The sequence below is a fragment of the Rhea americana genome, unplaced genomic scaffold (assembly GCF_003343005.1).
Source record: "Rhea americana isolate MKP2758 unplaced genomic scaffold, rheAme1 scaffold_25, whole genome shotgun sequence".
In the NCBI taxonomy this organism is placed as follows: domain Eukaryota; kingdom Metazoa; phylum Chordata; class Aves; order Rheiformes; family Rheidae; genus Rhea; species Rhea americana.
In genome coordinates this window covers 1,027,557-1,044,622 of record NW_028186368.1, presented here as the reverse complement: position 1 = coordinate 1,044,622, position 17,066 = coordinate 1,027,557, and the positions used below count along the sequence as shown (strand labels likewise).

Sequence of the window (17,066 nt, the reverse complement as noted above, 5' to 3'; positions counted from 1 at the left end):
TGGGCACCCAGGGTCCTCTTCCCGGGCGAGGGCAGAGAGGGTCCCGCAGCCGACGGACAGTTCGGCTCCTGGGTGGGCTTGCAAGGAAACTCCGCTCCCCTGTCCTTCCCACTCTGGCACTTAGGTTGCCGCAGATACCAAAGTATGGTCACTTCAGGTCAGATAAAAAGACTTTCTCGGGCCTAGTGTCAGGCTGGGCTTTGCCCAAGGGTACCAGCGAGCCCTTTCAGCCAGGCTGAGYGGGGCTTGCGGGTTCGCAGGGGCTGCTGCAGTTCCTGAACACTGCTCCTAACACCCCTCCCCAGCCCCACCTTCTCTCTCTTAGCTTGATTTAATTTTTGTTAAGACGACGAGGTTTTGAGCTGATAGCAGGTCTTTGATGGAGACAAAAAGGCATGTTGCGTTGTGTTCGTTACAGCCCGCTGTACGGTGACTTCCCCGGGAGCCGCGCAGTGGAGGTGTCCTGCTGTCCTTGGGTGGCYGACTTGCAGGAACGAACAACCTCCTGCTCTCGGCAGGCGTTAGGACAAAAACCCAGGCATTTTGCGTGTCAAAACTGAGACCGTTCGGAGGACGGGGAAAGCTCTTGGGGACCTGTCCCTTCCCCAGGGTCATCCCAGGCCTGCAGGGGCTGCGCATCCCCGCGGGCACCCCGGCATCCACCGAAGGTGCGTCTTCGCCATCAGCCTTGTCGGAGACCGCAGAGGGATCTGGGTCTGCGTCAGGTTTGTTTGCACGTGTAAGTGGAACACATTTGGCAATTTCTCCAAGCGCGTATCTATCTTTTGATGTTTTTCTGGCTGAGTAGAAGGATTGGAAGTCACAGCAGCGAGCCGAGCCGAGGATCGCCTTGCTCTCTCGCGTCCCGACGAGGCGAGCGCTGGTACGTTAGCGGAGGGTGTGCCCTTCGCGGACACTTTTGCAGGAACACTTACATAAATGTCCCGTGAGTGGAGTGGCGAAAGTCCCTTTTAATTTATTTTTTTCTCTTCTTGTTGGACAGAGGAAATGAGGCTTTGATTTATGTGACRCTGCGTATGCGCAGAAGTACTGGTATGACCCTGGCATAATGTTTTCAAGCCCGATAAAAGCGTCAGTGTGCCGACGCTCYGGCCAGGGCTGGAGGAACAGCACCAGCAGTGCCATAACCCGTCAGGGCTCTTGTTCTAGTGAACAAGCTTGTCTTATTTGCACAACCAAAAGCTGGCACAACAGGTTTTTCACACTTTTGACTGCCTAGTTGGAAAGAATTATTAAAAAGTATTTGGGACGTCAACATGTTAGYGCTCTGGTGTGCATATGTTGGGAGCTATAGGACTATTTAAATGGCTGGGGTGAGCCTGGAAGTAACGAGCTCCTTGAGCAACTCGGGTGCATGCAGCCCCATAAGAAAGCCCTGTGTTAGCAAAAGGGAGGTCAGAACAGATCTTTTTTGATTTGGCTGTTTGGACAGACAGATTTTAGGGTCAGAAGTAAACATGTAGCCATGTACCATATCGGTTTACGCAGAACTTCCTCTGTTAGGCCAGAATCTGTTGAAAGATCAAGAGGTTTTTTGGAAAGACGTCCACTTTAAACAATTGGCCTAATAGAATTACTCGTTTTGTGATGAGTTTGATTTTAAATCTTCGTAAATGTCCACATGGCTGATCCCCCCCTTTCAAAATGATTTTCTTTCATGTGAAATATTGTGCACTTACTCTGAACAGAATTCACAATTAACATGGCATGGAAATAAAGTAATTTGAGTAAGCCCAATTTTCATTTGATTTATTTTTTTAAGGATTTATTTTCATGTAGACTTCAAAGTATGGTAGAATATTGTCTGTAAATACAGGCATTAAATTACTGTGATACTTAACTCGCCGCAATTGAGCGGCAAGGCTGAAGAGCTTTCTTAGTGCGTTGCAGTAGGTCATAGGAACTACTTCAGCCGCATTCTTGCACTGCCATTTGTGTGATTGCACATTGCCTCTACCGTAGGAATGATGAAGTGGTATTTCACATAATTTTGCTCCTTTGGCAGTTCTTCACAGACAACTTTGTGAAGCTGCAATGATCCATTTGAGCTCCACTTGAAGCATTTAACGTGTCAAAGAATGGGTATGTGCCATCAGTTTTGGCCTCATTTTATGTGAAGAATTGATGAGTTTCATTTCAGGAATGTTAATCAGCCCATTTGAGCTCAGGTATGAACATCTTGCATAACTGCCTTCTATAGAGGGAATGAATTTGTATGACCCTTACCTATCCCTCCACACTTCTGTAGTTTCTTTTTTTTCCACTGCAGTCCTGCTCATAACTTACTTCACTGAGAGGATTCCGTAATCTAGATTACGGCCGAAGGCAAGACCTACATAAGCATATGGTACATGTTGTATTATCTGAAGTCATGAGGGTGTGATTAATGGGCTTAGAGGTTTAATTTGGCCTGTCTTACGTCTCTCCTAARAGAGGTTGCAAAGCCTGACAAGTGACTGCGGGATGCACACAAAAAGTGGTGAGGTGGCAATAATTTCCTTAAACACAGTGTTGGGCAGCTAACAGAGGTAAACCTCTGGTGAGAGGAACGGGGTATTTGCCTCCGACTGGCCAACATATTTTAGATCATATTTTTTTCAGACTGAGCCATGTTGGAAAGAGCGGGTGGTCTAATTAATGGGTTGCATCAAATGATTGCAATTCCCGTGGAGGTGGAGCTCACCTTGACGGCATAGTGTAAATGCTATGAGCTTGCTCCCTGTGGGAGGGAGCTACTCCCAGCATACTTCCCATGGTGGGATGATCYGGTTCACCGGATGTGCAAGGATTAGCAAAGGAGAACACATATGGGTTAGACTGTGGGCTAATATTTTTTCTGTATTGTCAGCACTGTTAAGCCTGGAGACTGATCTGCTTTATGAACTTGTCTTTTTGAAATTGAAGGTTGTACCTCCTTCATCAAATTTAAAGTAWAAAATTGTTAACATAATACGTAGATATCCAGGAAAAATATGGTAGGAAGCTGTCCTGCATGAATAACAGGCTGCCTTGGCTGTCCTGACAGCTCTGTATGCTAGAGAGACAGGGTCTACCTTACCAAACTGTTTGGCACAGTAGGAGGGGATGAGTAGATCAAAGCAGCTGGTGCAGAGGCCTATATCTACAGTGTATTCAAACTGAGCGTTGTATTCCAGACAAGATTTAGTCTGGTCCTCTGGTTCAGATGTCCCCAGCACTCAGACAGCTTGAATCTGTCCAAGGGACTTCTTGCTTCAGATCCTTAAATCCCTGTTAAGGACAGGAAGGCATTTGGTGCAGAATTTCCCCTTCAGTTTTCTCAGAAGGGAATCTAGTTCAGGCACAGCTCAGCCACCCCGTGAGCCAAGCCAGCTTGCAACAGGAGGGGATGACTGGGGGATTTGCTTTAAAACCGTGCTGCTGATGATCCACCCGCTCATGTAGACACAGCCAAGGTGATCCCAGGCACGGATTTAGGARGCAGGGGTTTCCTCTGCTGTGGGCCTCTGCATCCCCAGCTCCACCATCTGTTTCAAGGGGATGATTTTAGCYCTCTAGACAGCGTGATTTTATTTCAGTTGATTACTCTCGTCGTATTTCCTAGCGTCCAGGGTTCTAGTAAATGTAGTGCCTCTTCCTAATGGGAGATGGGGCACCCTGCACCATGCTCATCTTTCATAGTGTCCTCTTTACTTCTTTTGTAGCGAAAGGCATGCTTCATTTATAAAATAATTGTGAATGTATAGCCTTGAGCTTCACAAGGTATAGAACATGCTTGTTAAGATATCAGCTCGCTGTTGGCTGTGTTACCTTGATGATATTTTAACTGCAATAGRAAGATTTATGTTTACTTGTAGTAACTCATCTTGAAAGGGAAGAGAGGTGAAGCTTCAGTTTCTAGCCAGCTTGCTTAAGGTGGTGAAATTAGCTGTAGAGAAACAGAAATTGAAGTGGTATCTATTTTGTCCGTGGTGCGATGTTCAAACAAACTAAATTAGAAGCTTTGTTTATGGACTGATAGTCAGAATTCTACGTTTTTATTTATCTTGGAAAGATTGAATGGTTTGTTTTTAGTAATAACAATTCTGCTAATTTTTATGTTAAGCAGCCAAGTGTTATTGGCTTAGATATCTGTGTCCTTAGAACTGCTGTTTTTAATCTTTGGATTTGGAACAGCAACAGTATCCTATATTAAAGGCAAAACTTTTCTCAGCAGGTTGAGACAAAAAAGAAAGCGATTATATCACAGAATATATGCACTCAGCAGCTGAGATTTTTGATTCCATGGTTACAACAACAAAACSAAAAAAAACATGCATATAGCCAGTTTGTGATTTTTATTGTTCAAGTTGGAGGGCTTTTCATAAAATGAGTTTTAATGGACAAGCAAGAAAAAATGTATTGCTGTACTTGTGCAATTGAAGTTTATGAAATAGGATTGGAAAAATACACAGAATAATTGGGCACATCCTGTTCTTAGTGAATCACCAAGCTAGCACAATAAACATTGCTACATTCRAGAGTTCAGATCTATATTCTGCTTTTGCCAAGAACACTGGGAATTGCTTAGGGTTGTGGGTGATCTGCAACACTGACTACCTGAACTGTGYGCTTTGCAAAGATTTTCTTCTTTGTGTATTTCATGTTTTGAGGCAGTTTTGATTTCAGGGCATGGGCTTTAGTCCATTTCTGTGACACCTTGCATCTGCTTAAATTAACTCAGTGGAACCTAGGAAACAAAACAGTGGCTGTAGTAGGACTTGTGTATGTGTTGTTATGAAAAATTAACAAGGTTCCTGAACACCCYAGTTTGCATTCTCAAAACAGCTTGCAGTCTTTTGTCTTCACCAGTGAAAACAAAAGCCACAAACATTTAATARCTTCAACATTGTTTGCCAGATAAGAGGGATAAACTTGTGAAAATGTGGAAGAAATTACTAAATTTCCAGAAGACAGGCTGTTGTTTAAGGGAGATGAAAACCATTACGAAGCCAGAAACAAACATAACATCAAAATCTGCTCTCAAATACAAACGTGGCTCTTGCAAAGTGTGAGCGAGCTGCATATGCATAGACTTAATGGGATCCTGATGGAAAATATCCAGGGCTGGTACCTGGCTCCTAGTGAAATCAGGACTGCTGTCTGCCTACGACTGACGTTYGGGTCTCAGGCAACACCGATAGCGATGTTTTCTTCCTCAAGGAAATATGCACTAGTAGCCAGCCAGAAAGACAGGATGGCAAGGCTTTTTGAGTGCTGTTTAGAGTTAGCTCTGGGCTTCTTCCATTTTCTTTACTTCCCCCAAACATGATAGTCCTTTTAAGAGGAAACTTTCAGTGCTTTCCCCAGAGGCAGGGAGAGCATACCGCGTGTACGCTGAAGGCTGTGCTCCTATGCAAGTACCTGTCGTGTGTTCCTGGTACCATTGGATTGAATGGCAGAATTCGTATTTTTGATCAAAGTAAACAGTAGTTTCCTCAATTGTTTCTGCAAACAGGGAGTGGTAAGTCCCCAAAGGGTCTTCTGCAGTTCCACTTCATCTAGGGAACGAGCGCGAAGAATGTGAGAATAGATTAGCAAAATCCTAACCAGCCCTTTTCTGGGAAACTTGCAGTTCCTGTTCAGAGCAGCAGAACAGCCCCAAAGAAATGGTAGCAGTGAAATTTCTATATTAACAGAATTTCTGGAGCTTAAAAATGGAACGCGTTGCCWTTTTTGTTAGAGGCACCCTCTCTTGGGTGAAGAGAGACATGGATTCAACGAGGGGAAAACGCATGCTGGTCTGCTCGCCCCCGCAGACAGAAGCAGCAGTAGTTCAGGACATTCCGTGTGAGGTGAAATCAATTTTCTGCATTCCTTAATTCAACACAAATGCAGCAGCAGTGGCCATACCGTAAGTGATTCATTCTGTGGCGATCTTTTTAACGATGAAACTATTATGTGCTGCATCTCCCATTTGGGCATTTTGTTTTCTAATTCCCTGCTCCTGGTTCCCAGAAACATGAATAATGAGGCTTTTAGCAGAGAGGTGGAACTGCTCCCCGAGACACACCGCCAGGGCAGGACGTGCTGTTAGTGTAGCGCTGTGAATCGTATTAGGGATAGAGGGACATAATTGGCTTGCACGTCTGCTCAGCCCCTCAAATTAAATCCAGACTTTTTTATCAAGTTCAGGTAAGGTCTCTCTTCTATCTGACTCCCATTAGAGCTCCCTCTTTCTGAGTAGCTCCTGGTGGTGTCTCTTCCCTTTTGCTTAGGGTTCCAGGTAGGAAYGGCAGCGTGTCATGGATGGAAGAGTTGAACCCTGGCCTAGACAATCCTGCAAGCTCAGGCTATAGGGAAAGGCCATTTATTCTCCCAAAAGAGCTGCCTTTCCCACATCAAGTAGATTTGCACCAGGCAGCTGCATGAATCAGATCTTGATCTTCATTTCTATAAAATGCAATAAGGAAAATCACATTTCTGAGTGTTTCTACTGTACACAGACCCATATGTACAGTACTGCACAGCAAATGGGGCTCGTATGTATTTTATTAATGTAAGTGTAATGTAATTATTCTCTTGTCCATCTGGCAGGTGGTGTTTTCATTAAGAAGTGAATAATCTAAGCTATAGGCTCTGTAGAGGGGGATGAGTATGGAGGAGATTCAGGTCATCTGCTGTGGGACCATAAATAGAAGCCAACAAGGGAGTCCTTTCTGTCCTTGCCTACAAAACCTGCAAATCTGTTGCTTTTATTTTTCCTTTAGCAGACTGCTCACAAGCTTCGAAGCTAGTCTGTTAATGAAATCTTTTCACCATCATACAGTTTAACTCCTCATTTATGGTGGTGGCTGGAGGCACAACGTGAAAAAATAGGTGTTACGTAAGAGAACGAAAATTAAATCCTTATATAAACCACTATGCATAGGAAGGTAGGATTAAAATCACATTTCTGGAGGTGCCCAGTACATCTATGGGTGTAAAGTGCTGTTTGAAGAAGAAACATGGATTACTTAAGGGTTTCATGTAGAAACCCCTGATTAAAACAAAACAAAGAAACAAAACAAAACAAAACAAAAAAAAAACACCACAGAAAAAGAAGAAAAATCCTGAACTGTCTTCCAGAAAGTTTTCACAAATGTGGCAAGTGGAATCTATATTTTCTAAATAAAATCAGGTTGTTCTATGACCTTCTATGTGGCATCATCTGTTTCCGGACAAAGTTTTCTGATGTCCACATGGAAATGAGAGAGCAATTTCCTCTTTCCATGTCCTAGCAAGACTTTTCTTGGCACAAATGATAGTACAAGGCCTAGTTTGAGTTCTGCCCTGGAAAGATATAAATATCCTGGCGCAGTCCCAGGAAAGTTCAAGCAAGGATTAGGTTTTATATTTTATCTAGTAACATTCAGGGAAACCTATCAGGGTGACCAGGCTGGGAGGGTGGGGTGGGTCATTTAGCAAAGCCTGTAAATCAAGAAAGCTGAGCTGAGCTGCTTTTTTTTTTTTTTTTTTTTTTAGAACCTGTTGAAATGATACCGTGCATCGTTTCTTCGTGTATGGAGTAGGTACTGACAGGCAGAAGGTTAGAGATTGTGTTGCTGTTTTGTAAAGGAACAGCTTTTCATTCAGACAGGCTTGTTATTTCCCAGAGGAGCCTACTTATTTTTCTTTCCAGAAAAGCTCAGGTCAACTGAGGTACCAGTTCAGTTGCTCTTCAGCCGGCGTGGAGCATGAGGGCTTCCACGCTGCCACATGCCTGCTCTTTCTGATTTCCAGCAAAACACCGGCAAGGATGCTCACCCGGGCAGACCCGCGCTGCAGGTGTCGGGAAGTTGAAACCAAACCTGAGCAACGAGCCCCTTAGAAGCAGCTTTGGAGGCTGTTGGGGGCAGAAAAACTTAGCACCATCTGGGAGTGCTGGTGTAGCTCCTTCTCATTAAGAAGGCTGCTTCTTTTTTTTGTAGATCCTGCAAATATTTGAAAGAAAATATTTAACTACTACATGAGTTACTTAGCGCAGGGAGCAATGGGAGTAGGGTGGTGAATGCAGCATCCCGGGCAAATGATGAGCTGGAACTTTGCAGGGCTGCAGTAAAGCATGGGTGAGCCTCTGCCAGATGTGCGGCGTCCTCTCTGTTACAGCTGTTATTTATTCCTCAGACCTCATGAGGTGTTACCTGCAAAGGCCCGCTGTGCTGATCAGCCTTTACCCTAAGCCTTCTTTGGTACTCTTTGCTTGGGGAGGTTCTTTAGTTTTTGCAAGCATCMGTGCTCTACATCTTAATGGTTGTACTGTTTCAAATGAGAATCAGCCTGTCTGAATGTATCAAGCTCAGTCATTCATATGTATGTGTGAAGGTCAGTGGGCTTGTCAGATACTCTATTGTAAATCCGGTCACTAAATCAATTTCTTTTAATTAAAAAAGAAAAAAAAATGTGCTGCTCTTCAGAAGGAATGCAGACTCTCATGTAGACACGATCCATTATACCCCAGCACAAATACGATACCTGTGAGCTCTCTGTTGTTCTCACRGTGGCTGTTTTTCCAGCTGCTAAGTTTGTGTTTGTAAAATCTTGCTGGTCAGACAGGCTATGTTTTCTGTGCTCTGAATAAAGGGTTACTGTTACTACTCTGGTGTCATCTAACTGCTTGCAAAAACAGAAGCAGAAAAAGCCAATGGCAGAAAACAAATAGCCAAGCCCACAGGTGAGAGATGTTCAACCCCCCCCCCAACACACACAYACACACACACACACACACACACACACCCCACTCCCCACGGCACTTGGATGCAGCAGTGCACGGCGGTCTGACACAAAGGCTAAGAGCAAGACAGGATTTCTCGTTCATTTAGTAATTCCCTTGGGGTTATACTCTTAGATGCTTTAATGACTTAGGGTATACCCCGTCTGGGAGATAAGCAAGTGTAATTCATTGCAGGCAGGTCATTCATCCTTTCAGATAACCAGCAACTACATGCCATAGGGAGCAGGGAGATAAAGATACTATACATCAGCAGCAGTAGTTCAAGGTTGCAACCCCTCCGCCTCCTTCTGTGACCCAGAAGTCGTTTGCAGTTGATTATTCAGCCATTTGCTTTCTTTAGAGAGAAATATTCTGGCAGCAATTGGTAGGAGTGAATATATTTTCCGTTCTGTCCGTGCCTTTCAGCGCAGCCGCAGCRTATCTTTACCTGGAAGTATGCGTCCCCACATAGCTTGGAGAATTCRTGGCTGTATTAAATGCTGTTTTTGAGAAGTTACTGTAAGTTGATTCCAGTTTTTCAGGTATTGTTTAAATGGTGGCAGTTGTTCATCTACTGCTTGCAGTCCAGAAAGGAGAGAGCGGGAGATACAACACTGGCAAATGTGCAAAGTCTGYGTTCGCAGCAGTGTACAGCAGTGCTGCCTCTTGCACATGCATGCGCATTGTAAATGTTTAGTTTCAATCTGGGAGAAGGCTTTTCCAAGCCTGATTTATGTATCAGCAATATACAGGTTCTGAACTAAGGCACAAAGAGAGAAAGAGTGTATACATTACACAGTATATTTTATTATTGATAGCATTTTTTGTCTTCTTGTAAAGGTAAGTTGCACAAAGACATGCTGCTCTTAAGTTGACAAGTATTAGGATCAAACATATTACACCTCCCCTCTCTACTTACGTTCCCTTCACTGAAAATCTGTAGTTCATAAACAGAAATCAGCATCTTGAGATACCCTGCACTGAAAAGATCAATGCTTGACTCAGCAGGTATTTTTATGATGACTAACTCTCAGTGAAACATTTTTCTCTTGTCTAGTTGCAGAGCAAAAGAAACCRCAAGTGCAAGGCTTTTGATATGGATTTTTGATGGCCATGGTGTGTTCACAGTGTGTTCTGTTGCTTTGCTGGAGCAGGAGGGGAGGGAGAGAAGGGGTCTATTTTTGTTTGGTTCCTAATTACTCGAGCTATTTTTTTTTTGACTCAGCAACTCTGAGTGGTACATACTGTACTACTGTATCTGGCAGGCAGGACTGGGAAGTCAAATGATGGCAATGATAAAAAGGTAAATATCCTGCATTCTCAGAAGGGATTAGGACGAGATGGAGAATTAGTCCTGTTAYGGTTTTGTTTGGTATCACAGTCCCTAAATGCATCCATGCTGCTCTTCAATCTTTAGATCTGTATTTCTCAGGTGAAGTCCTAAAAGCAAACACAAAATCAGAATAGTTTCTTTTCCCACATAATGTTTTGCATTTCCAAACCCCATCTGTTTAGATGAAGGAAACATTTACCTTGCACGAGCAGCCACGCTGCAAAGAAATTAAAGGAATCTGTTCTTCAGTAGTGCTTATGGCCTAGTTGGAGGGTGTCTTAAGAAAAGTGTGAAAAATGGATGTTATGTGATTGATCTAGAATACTTAAATAAATACTTATAATATTTCATATGTTATCCTGTTTTCCTGTCAGTGTGCATGTTATACCTAAAGCGGTGTACTGATCGTGGCACTCTTTGGCTTGGTCCTCTTGTTCAAAACAGGTCGAATTCTAGCTTKCGAGCTGACTCCTTATGACTTTTTTCTAAAGGTGTTAAGTTGCATTTGCGTTGTCACGTAAAGCCGTGTTGCCAAGCCTGTATTGGATTGCAGGGGATTCTGCTTCTGCTGCGCGGGATCCCAGGAAGAGTTTGCACCCTGTTGGCTGCTTTGTGCCYGATGGGAGGCTCAATCATGGGCTTGTCATCTCTGTGTTCTGTGCTAATCGGCTACATCGGTGCAAGGCGTTCATATGTCAGGATATGTTTACTACAAGTCTGTATGCTTCTTGGGGGAAGAGCCTCGCTTTGCTGAGAGTCATTCGCTAGGGTTGATTGGGTGGGAGTTTTAATCAAAACGTCCAGATGGAAAAGTTGGTGTCTGTGGTCACTAGGGAAGGGACTCCAGAGACCTTCTCTTTGGAAGTGTGTGGCCCCTGAATAAATGGGATTTGAAAAATGTTTCTGATTGTATATTGCAAGTTAAAAGCCCTACAAAGTGTATTTGTCCCCTTGCAGATGTTGTCTTCTTTGGCACTTTCAAGCAGTGAGGCAGCTTTGTGGAAGAATAATGGGATTTGTGGGAATCATAGAATCACAGAATGGGTAAGGTTGGAAGGGACCTCTGCTCAAACAGGGTCACCTAGAGCAGGTTAAACAGGGTTGCATCCAGGCAGGCTTTGAAGATCTCCAAAGAAGGAGACTCCACAACCTCTCTGGGCAGCCTGGTCCAGTGCTCTGTCACTCTCACAGGGAAGAAATTCCCCCTCACGATCAGGCAGAACTTCCTGTGCTTCAATTTCTGCCCATTGCCTCTTGTCCTGTCACATGGGACAGCTGAAAAGAGTTTGTCCCCATCCYCTTGACACCCTCCCTTCAGGWACTTGTACACATTGATMAGATCCCCCCTCAGTCTTCTCTTCCCCAGGCTGAAGAGGCCCAKCTCTCGCAGCCGTTCCTCATAGGGCAGKTGCTCCAGCCCTCTGATCRTCTTYGTAGCCCTACGCTGGACTCTCTCCAGYAGCTCCATGTCTCTCTTGTCCTGGGAAGCCCAGAACTGGACACAGTCCTCCAGATGAGGCCTCACCAGGACTGAGTAGAGGGGCAGGATTGACCTGCTGGCAACAGTCTTCCTAATGCACCCAAGGATACCATTGGCYTTCCTGGCCACAAGGGCACATTGCTGGCTCATGGTCAGCTTGTCATCCACMAGCACTCCCAGGTCCTTCTCTGCAGATCTGCTTTCCAGCAGGTCAGCCCCCACCTTGGACGTGGTTCTCACACAGGCTCTTGCATGGATAGCAGCTCCCACCAGGTTCTTCTCTAGAGGCTGCTGTTACAGAGTTTGAATTTCTTAYTCTGTACTCTTACTTTCTATAGTCATTGCAGTACTAGAAAACTTAAATGTGTCCTCTTGCAGCTTTTAATTGCATGATAAAAGCTGGGGCTATTTTAGAGCCATTTTTTTTCCAGGCAGTATGACCATGGATGGCTTTCTCTTGCAAAGGAGTAGGACTTCATATTTGCTTATGCTACCTGTCCCATTCTCTCTGCTCCTTACCATATTTTGCTCTCTTCAAAATGGTTCTCTGTGATTGTAATTGCAGTGAGTACGTTTGATAATACAGAAGTGACCTATTTTGTGCACAGTTCAGCTGATTCTGCAGTTGCCTGTAGGGTTTCCTAGCAATGTTCTTCAATCACTCCTTGGCTTGCAAAAGCCCCATAAGTTAAGCATGGCCAGCATGACAAACTGGAAGCAAGGAATGTTCAAGGTAACCTAACAGGGGAGGATGGGCAGTACAGGTGCAAAGGGGTTGAACCAAGTGTCTATAATGCAAGATGGAGGCCACTGTAGTAGACTRGAGGGACTAAAATAGGTCTTGCTGAACATACTAAACTGTTGGAGGTCCTTAATACAAGTGTTATTAGTACCCCAATGGCATGGCCTGCTACTGTGCCTCTGTAGGCTCAGCAGTTAATATATGATGCCACTGGCATCTGCTGTACATACTCAAGTACAAAAAAAATAGATAACTTGGGACCCATTACCATAAACATTGTCTGCAGCACTAGGCCTGGTAACAGATTGTTCAGTGTCTCATTAAAAAGAAGATGTCATTGTAAGAATAGTCAATGTTTCATTTTGCTGTGTTTGCTACATGATCAGTTAATTTTGCTTAATAGCGCATTGCATTGCAAATGTGCAAAAGGGCAGAGGCATTTCACTTTCTGTATAAAGCTTCCACTCTGGTGTAGCAGAAATTTTAATGGAGTATCTTAGTAGACTGCCTGACCTCAGCTGGGATCCTGACCTTACCCGCTTTCGTGTAGTCTCTTAGCAATGCTTTGGCCAGGAGTAGAAGAAGGTGGATACAAGCTGTCTTCCTAAAAGGGGCGACCGATGCTCCCCCCATACCCCACTGGGACCACAGCTCTTCTTGCCGCCCTGTGTACAACTGTGCTGAACTGGAGCGTTTCAGCCTGCCGTACGACCACAGTTCTCTGAATAGTTTTGTGCTTGTGTTGTTCTTGGCGGGTAGTCCTTTTTAYGGCAGGCTGCCGAAGCTGCTTCGGAGACAGAGAGTAATAGCTTTTCTGAGATTCTGAGCGAGATACAGGGAATGAGCTAATAAAGATTGAGTGAATGCTCTGTATCGCTTGGGTGTGGGAACACAGTATTGCTTAAAATGCCTATATGCATGACAGGGCAGCTCCGAAGAAGAAGATCAGAATATGGAGAGCCTCGAATATGGCTCTTTTYCCCTCAACTGGGTCTCAGGATAGAGGTGAAACAACAGCAGGATTCAGCTCTTAGGAGTCAACTCCGTGTTTGTAAAGATTCAAGATACAGTGCCGCAGAGTACGAGTTAGATGTGTATGGACGTGGTCATTCAGTGTCTGCAGTACCYGTGCCTTTCTTGTTTCGTTTTACATAAGGTGCTGTAGATTTTCACTGGGAAGTACTTTTTCATCCAAGCGTTACTTAGAACGTAAAAGTCAGCGTTACTGATTTCAAATGAGATGAATCCAGATGTGTCTATCTTAGCATAGATCTCTAAAATATACTGCTCTTTGAGTRCAGCTTTGGGGAAGATTATTAACAACTTTCATTTGGTAAGTCAAAATATGTAGAGAAGCTGAATTTAGACCACTGTTTAGGGGCTGATTATAAAAGATTACAAGTTTTAGAAGATCAGCATATTGCACAGTAGTGCGGCGTATCCAACAATTAGTGTTAATCATATGCTGCTTAGATTTGTAGAGAAACTGGATATGTGTAAATGGTTTTCTTTGGATGAAAATTAAATTATTCAAAATAAGAAAGCGTAATCTGTATTCACATRTCATGGTATGAGAGTATTATAGGGATCTAAGAACAACTGAGTTTGTGGGGTTAAGATCTTGTTTTAAAGAAAAATTTGATGCTGGAAGTGTAAGCTCCCATTTATAAAAATACAAAGACATGTAATTAAGTTCATCTTTCTTCAGAAAAGCACGCAAGCACCTGCTTAAATCTAAGCACGCTTAAGTTGCATTTACTTAAAAGAATACTTAAGCACATGTTTAAAGTCAATAATACACACRAAAGATTTTCCTGAGTAAAGACTTGCATACACACAAAGGGAGAAAGTGCTTCAAAAGTTAAGTATGATTATAGGTGTGAACAATGGGTTTRCTTTTAGAAGAACCTAAAGGAAGTGAGAGTCCAAATTTAATTGAAATTCAATGAGTCTGGAGCGTCTAATTGTCTTGGGTCCCCCTGAAAGCCTCAATCTCTTTTAAATGCTAAGAGGTGAACAAGGCGCAGGCTCTTACAGTCTGGTTTCACCTTAGTACACGGACACCTTGCAGGATGTTCCTCCCCAGATGCCTCGYGTGACCAGATAATTTTCTACGTACTGTTTCTCCAATACTGCCAAATACTGGTGCTGCTTTAAATATATTGTGAACCACAAAAAAAAAAAAAAAAAAAAAAAAAAAAAAAAAAAAAAAAGGAGAAAAAAAAAAAAAAAAAAAAAAAAAAAAAGAGAGAGAGAGAGAGAGAGAAGAAAAGAAAAAAAAAATCAAAATCCCTGCTTGCTTACAGCACTTGTTGCCTATGGAGAAGTGTGGAAGTTAAAGAGAGGGAAAAAAGACAATTCAGCTGCAGTGCTAGGCAGTTGCTTCTGAATAAAAGTAACTTTTTTGGAAGCCAGCAAGGTCCAAATGAGATTTTTAGTTGTCACGTGCCTGACCTGGCTCCCTGCCTTAGCCCAAGCAACTACCTAGGAGAATTTGGAGCTGGATCTAAATTATTTATTTTGCCCYTTTTTCTCTCCTGAAAGAGGAATGAAAAAAAGGACTGTGAGAGACCTRTTTAGACCAGCACGGTCCAGTCTGGACCTCAACCCACAGCTATACTGGTAAAACTGTGTGTAGCCAGRCAGCTCTCTAGACTGGGGAACTAGTAAGGGTGGAAACTGATACAAAAAGGGGTACTTTTACCCTTGGGTTGGTTTCCCACTCCTGCAGCTATCTGAGCAGTTCCAAAAAATCCTGATGGCTGGTGCAGGGAGAAGAGGCCATCTTCGGCCAGATTTATTGCTGAAGAAATCTGTGGTTTTCATGTTTCTTGGGAGTTACAGATTTTACAGCTGTAGCAKCATAGAGCAGATGCCATTGTAGATAGACACATTGAGATGTGGAAATGGATGCTTTTTAAAGAGTGGAAGATTTGAGGGGTAACTTGGATGAGCTCTGGTGATGCTGAAGTGAAAACAGTAGTCACGTCAGTGCAGTGCATCTCACAGGCATAGCACAGCCCATGGGGTCCGTAGACCTGAGCATTCAGTGGTGCACGCTAACGCCAAATTGCAGGTTGCACAAATCARGGAGTCTTGCATAACAGGGCCTACAGGATCTCCGAGATGACTTTTGTTTTTTTATTTAAAATGACTGGCAGCAGTATGCCCTTCCGGAGTTTGCATACTTCTCCATTAGCTCTTCCACTTGCACGTAGACAAATAGAGTCAAACTCACGCAGCAGCCTGTCACATGCAATTTGTATTCTTTGTTTGAGAAGCAGCCTATAGACAAAACCCATTTGCTTCTCCCTTTTGTTGCATTCAGCTATTACTGAGGGGATTTCAGAGGCACAAATGAGCGAGGCACCTGATTTCTGCTGACTTGAGTAGGAATCAAGGCACCTACTACTGCCTCTGGTGAATGAAAATCTCCCCAAAGGTTTTGGCTCGTTGAAAGCTTCTTCATTTCTTTTGGAGAAGGATGGATAACTTTAAATAAGCAGTACGTGCTCTGTGGGGTGAAGGCCTTGTCTCATTARAGCTAAATAAAACGAAGCCTTAAATGCTAGGGCTGGTAGCAGCTTTGTTACGTCCTTTCTGTAGTCACGTATTTCCATTGCAGCGAGCGAGGCAGGCGGCCAGGACTTTCTGCTGCTGCTCTGCCTGTTTATTTCCTTTGTTAAATTTGGTGATGGTAAGACGCCGTCTCCGCGAGGCTGCCGCGCAGGGCTGGTTATCGCTCTGATGCCAGTAACTAGAGCCCAGGGAGGGTAAATTGCAAGGACAGTTTTGCAGACCGGGATTTTTAAAGTGGAGTTGTACCTGTGTGTGTGGGGGGGGTGATGGCTGTTTCTTGTGATTTCTTTCTGAGCCACAGACCTTTTTTTCGGTTTGTCTCCTATAACACCATAGTGCAGTTTATCAGTTATTTTTTTGTTTCGATTAACAGAGATAACTCACGTTATTACATTTATCTTGCGGGGGTGGACTGTTCAGATGCCCAAAGAGTTTGTGGGTTCAGGAGAAATACGATCACACAAGTAAGAGCAAGTTTTGCGTGGTTAGTAGGTTTAAAAAGCTCATACTAATGACTTTTTTAAACACAGAGCTGCTCTGAAGCAAGCTGAAAATATTTCACATAGTGTAATCTGCACTTCCTATCTGGAATCTTTTCCTCTGTCTTCATACTATCCAATCCTTGATACAGCATAAGCACCATAAGAATTTTATTGTCCCACRACGCTGTTATGTTAAAATCGGAGTAAAATGTTTAATAACTTAAAATTGCAAAGAGAGCGTAAGTGCGTTTCTGTTTTGCTGTCTGCGGCTGGGGTTTTTAAACCCAGTCGTTCGCAAGAATCCCAGGCGTAATGGGGCAGGTTCTGCTACTGCTCCRCGCACAGAGCTCCTGCTGCTCTTAGGCAGAGGTCCTGTTAAAGCCCGAGGGGAGACTGGGATCTATTGTACTCCTTATTTGATCTTTTTAATAGTTGCTTATTTTTGGAGGTGCAAGTTTGGATTTCCCAGCACTAACACAGAGATTAATCATCAGGATTAAAATAGCTGCTTGCACGCCCGTTCTGCACCTGATTCCCAAGGGTGAAGGTGCTTAAACGATAGCTTCTTCCCCATTTGTTTTCACATGGTGCCTGGAGAGTTCATCTGCTTTTAGGCTTGTTTGCATTCCCCTCTTGAACAATGTATGCTGTGTGTGCATTGTTTATTTTTTTTAGGCTTTTACTGCAGCAGCGAGCCAACTTTTTTTCACACTTACTTT

The 17,066-nt window shown here is 43.6% G+C and overlaps 1 protein-coding gene across 1 annotated transcript in view; it reads left to right on the top strand.

Annotated features, from left to right (window-relative positions):
- FOXO3 (forkhead box O3) overlaps positions 1-17,066 on the top strand; it is a 69,169-nt gene that overhangs the window by 12,320 nt on the left and 39,783 nt on the right. The window contains exons 2-3 of the mRNA XM_085306960.1: positions 562-668; positions 809-883. Of these exons, the coding sequence (XP_085163086.1) occupies positions 562-668; positions 809-883 (182 nt within the window). The remainder of the gene's footprint in view (positions 1-561; positions 669-808; positions 884-17,066) is intronic.